Below are 9,282 nucleotides of genomic sequence, written 5' to 3' on the forward strand. Positions count from 1 at the left end.
AGCCTGGGAGTTAAAGTTGATGATCAGATTGTGGGCATATTATTATATGCCGATGTAGGGCTGAACGATTTTGAAAAAATATCTAATTGCGATTATTTTGACTGATGTTGCAATTGCGATATGATTTGCGATATTAGAGGGAATGATAATTTTTACATCATTATTCTCATTTTCATTGAAAAACGTATTAAAATGATTATGGTGTGATTTTTGCGGGGATCTGTACCAAACAAAGATGTTTTCTTAAGTCTGTAGAATATGATGTGTAGGCCAGGACATCTCTGCAGCACGACAATATTTAATTTAAAATGGTATTTTGACACACATTTCGCCTTTAACAAATATTGCGCCTCCTGCGATTTGAAAATTGCAGTAGGCCATATTGCGATTTCGATAAAATTTCGATTAATTGTTCAGCCCTATGCGGATGACAAAGTCTTACTTGCTGAACATGAAAAAGATCTGCAGATTATGCTGAACATTGTTGCAGAATGGTGCTGGAAATGGAGACTAGTGGTAAATCAAGACAAAACACAAATAGTACATTTTAGACAAAAATCAGGGGAGAGAAGTTCAGTTGTCTTTAATTTTGGTTCAATAGTGCTGTCATATACTGATCAGTATAAATATCTTGGCTTGACGCTGGACGAGCACATTTACAGAAGCGGTCAGTGTTCCAGCTCAGTGGGTAGAGCTCTGGGATCTGTACTGAACAAAGTTAAACAATAATCTGGGTTTCCATACTTATACACAACTCTGTAACTCATGTGTGTGTGTGTGTGTGTCTGACTATGCTTCTGGTGTTTGGCGTTTCCGTGAACATACAAGTTGCAACGCTGTGCATCACAGAGCTATTCCATCTTTTTTGGGAGTCCATAAATTTACTTCAGTTTTGGCCATTAGTGGAGATATGGGATGGGAATCTCCAAACATCAGACATATCGGTCAAATGCTTCGGCTTTGGAACAGACTTGTGAAGATGTCTGATCAGAGATATTTAATTGGGACATTTCGCATGGTCATCCCTGGGCCAAGGAGTTGAAATCCTTATTTTATTTGAACGATTTGTCATTCATTTTCCAGAACAGGTTACTTTGTGATATTCAGGAGATTAGGAGAAAATGTTTCTCATGTATAAAGAAAAATGGTCTGTTGCTATATGGTATAAGCAAAAATTACGAACTTATTGTCTCATAAAGAGCAGCTACAGTGTAGAACCTTATGTGAAGTATAATTTAAACAAAAGACAAAGATCCCCATGTGCAGAGTTACGTTCAGGAACATTACCACTACAGACCGGCAGGTTAATGTCCCTCCAGAGGACAGACTCTGTTTGTTGTGTGAGTTCGGTGAAACTGAGAATGAGGTTCATTTCTTGCTTTACTGTCCCGTCTACGAGGACGTAAGGGATGTACTTTTTAGTAAAATGTCCTCTATGTTGATTTCTTTGGGCTGGATGATTAAGAAAAACTTGAGTTGTGCTTCAAGAAGGGAATCTTTTCTGTAGCAGATTTTATTTGCCAAGCTTGGGAGAGAAGGCAGAATATTTTAAGACCGAGCTGTATAATAATCTGTAATTTTGTAATGAAATGAAATGTAATGAAATACCACTGCAACTGTAACTTTGGTGTGTCTTGTAAACCCATGAGGGTTGGGCACTAGAAGTGCATGACACGGAAATAAAAGAAATCATCATCATCATAAGGGTTAGCCTTGGTTCTTTTGGATTATTTTAAAATAAATATTGATTAATTGGCTCTACTGCTGCCTGGTCTCCCTCATTTGTTGTAACTTGAACGAGCGTCATGACAATGATATAATTATAACACCCTGCTTGTACTCACAGGTTGCTGACACACAGAGCACACTCGTTGTCGTAGCTGACTCCGTCGCTGCCGCACACCGGAGCGTCGCTCATTGTACAGGTACGCCCACGGCAGGGGGGCTAGCAAAACCACCAGGTACAATACAGTCTCCATTACTGCAGTCACTTCATTCAAGTTACGATTGAATTGAATTGAATTGAAGATTGAAGATTGAATTTTCAAATTTGAACTTTAACTGCACTAGAAAGACATTTGTACGAAGGTTTCTTACCCTCCCGGTCTCTGCAGCTGCAAGAGTGACAGTAAAGTGTTAAAGGTCAGAGCAGCTCACCATAAACACTAATGCATTTCACTGTTATATCTGACAGTAGGATTCAGATCTTACCCACAGAGAGGAAAACCGCCACACACAGCAGCAGAACAATCTTCCCGGTCATGTTGAGAGAAGTGGAGTCAAAGCAGAGAGAAGAGAAGAGGCTGAAGTCTGCCGGTGTGTTTCTGCTCGGGCTGCGAAGCGTCTCGTGTCCCGTGTGTCTGTGCTGCCGCTCGGCGCTGTGGCGTCGTCATATAGAGGACGGAGCCTCTGTCGTCTCAAATAATGTGACCCTGATATCAATACAGACATGTTTTGCCGCCTGTGGTTTTGGCCGGGCCGCCCTATTGTTTCTTTCATAGGATTTCCCGACAGTGATCAATAGACTGCACTTATGCTCCGTCACACAGCTCTGGGCAACATGAGGAGACTTTACAGCCTCAGTGTGACACAATATTTTATCAATGAGAGGAATAAACACTGTGTCTTGGCAGTGAGAAGAACTGTGTGATATTTCCTCTTCCTCCCTGAACACTTTTGCCGCTGCAACGACCTGATTTCCCCACCGGATTAAATTTGATCTTTTCTCATATTAAATCTGCTGCTCTGGATCTGTCCATGTCGCTTTTGATTGGCTATTTGTAACAAAGCCCGCCTCTTTCATGTGAACGTGCTCACAGCTGATAGGTACGTCCTGGGCTGACGGAGCCGGTTGATAAGCAGCTGCATCAGACCGGTTATCAGCAGCGTTCGGTTTCCTGAAGCCGGACTGCTGAACTGGCTTTGTGGGACAGAAGCAGCTGATCTTCCCTCTGTCCTACTATTTTGATGAAAAATTAATTTTACACTCGTTATCTGGGCACCACCTCATTGGTTGATAGAAAACAGATCTTTACTTAGTAGTCACTATTCTGAGTCTTGTGAGATCTTTCCAGGTCAGGGATTACGTTTCTCTGCAGTAAAAGAACACACAACTACTGTAATAAATGGGAATATTTATTTCAGTCCGGTATTAATACGTTTATAAATGGTTATGGCATAGCAATAAGTTTGGTTTTGGTTGAATAGATCTGTTTTAGGGCTTGCTGCTGCACATGCATTAGAGTAAAAACCCCAAAACAGCAGAACTAAGCCACCAGGATGTGTGCTGCAGTTACATCCTGTTTCCTCAGCACGGAAAGTAAAGCGACCAGTTTGGAGCAGTGGAACCGGCCTCAGTTAGTAAGTAAGCACACGTTAGTTTCAGGACTGGTTACAGGGTCTGAAACCGCTTATTGCAGGCTGTTGTAGTTGCTATGGTGACAACGCAAGTCTGGACATTCAGGCCGTCAAGTGTGTTGCTTGAAAACTGCAGATGAGTCACAAGAGCAAACTGTAAAAATTCAATGGAAAGCTGACGTTAGCGACGAGGTTAGCATAGCATTATCAAACATTGTGCTTCCCTTGCTAGCTCTTCTCGTCAAAATCAATATATTAGCAAACCTAGCTGGTCAGCATCATCAACTTTAGCCCAGGATATAAACTAACGTAGCTTAGCCTACCTTACTGGAGAAGCAAAGTTAGCATTCACTAACTTCAAACAGCTAACGGACATCGGCTGAAACAGATTAACTCAGCTAGAACCACTTCCACTTAGAGCTGCAACGATTAATCGATTAATCGATTAGTTGTCAACTATTAAATTAATCGCCAACTATTTTGATAATCGATTAATAACAAGTCAACTTTGCTTGAGTCCCAATTCAGTCTCACATCTTAAGGCACAAGTCTCAAGTCTAAATGTAGAACAGCAAGTCAAGTCAGAACAAATCAAGAGTCCAGTATCAATTTAATATCTTAAAGAAAACTAAATATCTAGGACTTTTCAATGCAATATGGTTTTAATAGGATAAAAACTTGGTAAGAGCATCATGAGTTTGATTTCTATAATCAGTTTCAACTTCAATAAATTCAATCATTCCATACAAATTCAGAAAACAGAATTTAAATTCAGTCGTCCGCTGGAACAAATCTCATCACTTTCAATCTAAGTCATTTACACAAACACAAGATCTCAAGTCAAGACTTTAGAAACCTTTTCAAGTCATCAAAGTACAAGTCAGAGTCAAGTCCCAAGTCACCAGAACCCAAGTCAAGTCAAGTCTCAAGTCTTCTCTTCATGCATCAAGTCAAGTCTCAAGCAATTAAAATTGTGACTTGAGTCAGACTCGAGTCCAAGTCATGTGACTCGAGTCCCCATGCCTGGTGTGTGTTTGTGTTTCTGAAGAGTCCTGTCTGGCCATCCGGTGAGAAAGTCGTTATCAGTTTGGCGTGGTGCAGATAAGCGGCTGTTCATTTTCTCTAGTAATGTATGTGAGTGTTGAATCCCTTTGAAACGCAGAGGCGTCCTGCCGTGACTCTCATCATCAGGTTACAGAACTGTCTGTTGGCAGCGGAAGAATCAACTCTTCAGGTTTGGTTTGTGTCAGTTTTGACACTTTTACAGCCTGAGAGGAGCTGAGAGGCCATGTTTGTGCTTGAGAAAAGATGGAACCGGAATGGGCAAACTTCATGTTGAACAGAGTCTGCTGTACCTGGTCTTGCTACAGGTGAAAAGTGCTGAGTGGGTGATAATTTGCTGTGATGTAGCTCATCATCTACAGAACACCAACAGTAAGGCAAATCTTTAATGCTCAAAGATTTCACAAAAGAGAAATCAATGCTGTCCTTTACAGAGATATCAAAATATAAAACAAATCATAATTATAAAGGAAATATATTTGAATTATTAGCATATATGGCTATGTTGTAGTCAGTATGAGTGAGTTAAGGAGTGAGTGTGTGTACATGTTCACGTGTGTGCGTGCGTGTTCCACAAACCGCGCTACATTCTAACATCTACATTCAAACAGAGAAATCAAAGATACATGTGATGATGTCATCAGGTACACAGGAGAGTAATAATATTCCTCAGCAGCGTCCCTCTTTCACGATCATAATGTCAGCGTTTGTCTCCCTGCGGAGAAATTACAGACAACATATCAGCTGATGTGGATTCATCACAACTGTGTTTACACGTTCTATCTCAACACTTCTAACTATGCATTATGGGTAAGTTATAAACGCATTACAACAGGTCACAATATTGAATAACAGTGCAATGTTTTCTGCTGCCTCACACATTTTTGGAGTGACTATTTTGTGACTATCTGTGTGCACTGTGTTTGAATCCAGCTTTGTCACACGTCATCCCCAACTCTCTCTTCCTCTCTATATATTTTGATCTGTCTAATAAAATTGAAAATGGCAAAAAAATCATCTTAAAAAAAAGGGGAGTTCTTTCTCGTTCACTTCCTCTGTCCAGATTTCCCCGGCTGGTCGGAGTTTCAAACCGGCGACCTTCTGGTCGAGGGCCGCTTCTCGAACCTGCAGGCTGCCGACAGCCCATTGATCTGTCTGATGATAAGCACACACAGGTATGATATCAGGTGCAGATGAATGTAATATCCGGCTTGTACTCACAGTCTGTGGACACACAGAGCGCACTCGTTGGGGTAGGTGACTCCGTCGCTGCCGCACACCGGGGAGTAGTTGAGCGGACAGGCTTGGGTCACGCTCATGCCGCTGCAGGAGGGCTGGAAAAACAACCGGGACAGCACCGCTTTGCTAGGATTTCCTTTTGAAATGATTCAGTTACAATACATTCTCTGTTACTTGAAATGTGCAGCAGGTGCGCTTCCTCTTGTAGCCCTGTTGGCTCGGCGATCTGCTATCACTAAAACACGAGGAAAGCCATGAGGAACATGGGATAGCGGCCCTCCAAAAATCCAAAAACGGCAAGACCTGGTCTCAGTTTACCAAGTTTTTTTTTCATTTGGCTTCATCAGGCTAACAAAAAAAATGGTAAACTGATGAACTGGTCCAAAAAGCAGCAAGAGCTGGTCTCAGTTTACCAGTTTACCTTTTTTTTCGGCCTGATGAAGCCAAAATAAAGAAAACATGGTAAACTGGGACCAGGTCTTGCTGTTTTGCTGTTATTCCATGTTCCTCATGGCTTTCTTCTTTCTCTATCACGGAAGTCAGTTCATTACTAAAAATCAACAGATTCTACATCAATGTTCAACTTTGACATTTGTCTGAAGGTTTCTTACCCTCCTGTAGTGCCTGGATTTGTCCTCTGCAGCTGCAAGAGTGACAGTAAAGTGTTAAAGGTCAGAGCAGCTCACCATAAACACTAATGCATTTCGCTGTTATATCTGACAGTAGGATTCAGATCTTACCCACAGAGAGGAAAACCGCCACACACAGCAGCAGAACAATCTTCCCAATCATGTTGAGAGAAGTGGAGTCAAAGCAGAGAGAAGAGAAGAGGCTGAAGTCTGCCGGTGTGTTTCTGCTCGGGCTGCGAAGCGTCTTGTGTCCCGTGTGTCTGTGCTGCCGCTCGGCGCTGTGGCGTCGTCATATAGAGGACGGAGCCTCTGTTGTCGTCTGAAATAATGTGACCCTGCTATGAATAAAGCCATGTTTTGACGGCGGTGGTTTTGACCGCGCCGCCCTATTGTTTTGGCTTTTATTATGGGATAAACATTCCTACTGCCCAAATATTGCTGACCGGGGTGAAAAAAACAGAGGGGTGTGACACTGAATGACAGACCTACATATAGAGCACAAGAAAAACAGGCACAGCCATTTTCTACACTGTTGTCAATACATGGAGTTAAAGAGTTACAGTCGTTCTGTTTTGATTTATTGTTACGTTTTTATTTTGTTGAATCGCTGTTAGGCTCGATACAGTTCCTTCTGTCGACCTTCTGTTCATTTTATTCATTCGTGTTTGTGTCTTATTGACTTTAGTCCTAGTAAGGTTCAGTTATGATGAAATATGTAAGAGAAGATCATTTAAACCTGCAATAAGCAATTTCAGACCCTATGACCAATCCTGAAACTAACATGTGCTATGTGGAGATTTCCTTGAGACATAATGATATAAACCAATGTCCGGCTTGCTGTTTTCACCCCTTTTCTAAAGCTTGTTGTTACAACCCGGACCAACTCGAAGATCCTCCCACATTCAATAATTTTCATTTTTATTAAAACTAGCTTGGCTCCTCCCTCGCTGTTTAAAAGCGGCACCCCCTCCCATTACTGAAAAAAATCTCGTAAGGGAGGAATCGAATCGAATAAAGCGAGCGAGTAAACATGTTCAACTAGTAAACTTGCTACCTGCCTCTTCACTTGTCATTGTGGGACATTTAACCTTCAGCGGCAGAAAGATCTGGCAAAGTGAGACTGGTAACCAGCTACACTTCTCCGTAGGTACGTTTAGCTTAGCTGTTCGCCTTTATGCGCGGTTTGTCCTAAGGGGCCTCCGTAGCCCAGTAGTTTTGCTGTGCTTTATTTACAAATGTGTTGCGGTTTCTGTCACCCTGCGGTCGGAAAAACGCTTAGCAGAGTTAATGTAAGAGACCGTGGCCCGCTAAGGCTGCATCAACCTGTCAACTTCCAACTGTTTGAAAGTCAAGTATTCAGGTCACAGAGCGTCGGGGTCATTACTGGAAAAAAGCAATAAATTACACATTACGCATTACTTTTCTTAAAAGTAATGAATTACTTTACTTATTACTCTGTGAGAAAAGTAGTTACTTACTCTACTCATTACATTACTTTTGCGTTACACCCTGAATCGATTGTGCTAGGCTTACTTGCATTCATTGGGCCAATAAATCTTGTTGAGCTAAGCCACATTACAGCAGAAGAATCTAAATGACAGACACTAAATCTGTCTTTAAGGTTTAGAGAGCCTTCGGCATTAAATTCAGACTTTCTGAGTTGTATTTCCAACTTTGTTAGCTCGTTCATGTGCGCTCTGCTGTAATTCTGATATTTCCAACATGACTTGAAGGCAGGATAAGATTTAAATACCAAGAAAAATATTTGAAAATGTACTGGGGAGCTAATCGCAGGCTATCATTATAGACTTGCTGTATTATGGTCTTCCATCCTCATCTTGGTTAAAACCTGTGCTGCTGCATTTTGAGTAAGTTGAAGGCTCACTTCTCTTAGGAAGTCCAGAGAAAAGTACGTTGCAGCAAACTAATCTTTTATAAAACCAGGACTAGTTTTTCTGCACCTGGACATTAGCAGTGTTTTTATCTGGTAAAATGCGGATCTAGTAGCGTTACTAAAATTGCTAATTTTGGTCCATGGCCTTGAATTTCTTTCGTGTCTCTGTTTAGCTGCAGGAAGGTCGGGGACTTCCACAGATTAATGGTTTCCAAACAGTCAATCAGAGAGCTAATTTGACCCAAGTCACCAGACAGAGAGATGTACAACAGGCTATCGTCAGCGTATTGTGACAATTTGTTACATCACATCCAGTCAAATAAGATTTAAGCCACTGCAGGACTGAAGCAGCAAAGCCCCAAGAGTAACTTAACATCAAACCTCTGTGTAAAGCCTGACATCTGCAGGTAAAAAGCATCTAGGTCGCCGAGTACAACAAGGTGGTGACATCACCGGGAACCAAAGATCAGCCAATAGCAGATGGCAATTTCAGTAGCACGCTTATATAAATAATAATAATAAATATCCACAACATGAGTTTCACTACGACTTCTTCTGTTGTTACTTCTGTGTTAACAAAGCTTCACACTGACATCTAGTGTTTCAGTGGTTTACGCACAGAAACACCAACACAACACTATAAATACTCGCACCGCCGGAGACACCTACAGCGCAACAACGGTGACACTTCAACACAGAAGTATAAGTTACCCTTTAGTCTTTAAGTCTGTCCATCAGGACGGCATGATCAGCCAAGTTTCTCTGAGGTTAAGCAGTAACAGAAGTTGGTATTTACTCTCAGATCATATTTGTCAGCTGTGGGGTGAAGCCAGGATTTGAAATAGGCCTTTAGTTATTAAGAACAGATAAATTCAAAGTACTTTTCTTGAGCAGAGGTCGGGCAATGGCAGTTTTAAGTCTGCTGGGAAACTTCTGGTTTGTAGGGAACAGAACTTCATCTGAAAGGAGAAACATGATGATCCAAATAACCACAGTACTGCAATCACCTGGTTATCATCTCAACTGAGCTACACAGAGGTGGGGACTTGAATCACATGACTTGGACTCGAGTCACAGTTTTAATTGCTTGACTCTTGACTT

The 9,282-nt window shown here is 41.6% G+C and overlaps 2 protein-coding genes across 2 annotated transcripts in view; both read right to left on the reverse strand.

The window, feature by feature from the left end:
• cox18 (cytochrome c oxidase assembly factor COX18) overlaps positions 1-9,282 on the reverse strand; it is a 65,525-nt gene that overhangs the window by 13,885 nt on the left and 42,358 nt on the right. The gene's annotated exons all lie outside the window — the stretch shown is intronic.
• On the reverse strand, positions 4,852-6,553 carry LOC139911953 (putative pancreatic secretory proteinase inhibitor). The gene is made up of 4 exons (XM_071899585.2): positions 6,399-6,553; positions 6,270-6,301; positions 5,641-5,753; positions 4,852-5,134 (listed from the first exon to the last, which is right to left on the reverse strand). Exons 1-4 carry the CDS (start codon positions 6,448-6,450, stop codon positions 5,089-5,091), a joined length of 243 nt encoding a protein of 80 aa, XP_071755686.1. The 5' UTR covers positions 6,451-6,553; the 3' UTR covers positions 4,852-5,088.

Source organism: Centroberyx gerrardi, chromosome 16, assembly GCF_048128805.1.
Source record: "Centroberyx gerrardi isolate f3 chromosome 16, fCenGer3.hap1.cur.20231027, whole genome shotgun sequence".
Classification (NCBI taxonomy): Eukaryota; Metazoa; Chordata; class Actinopteri; order Beryciformes; family Berycidae; genus Centroberyx; species Centroberyx gerrardi.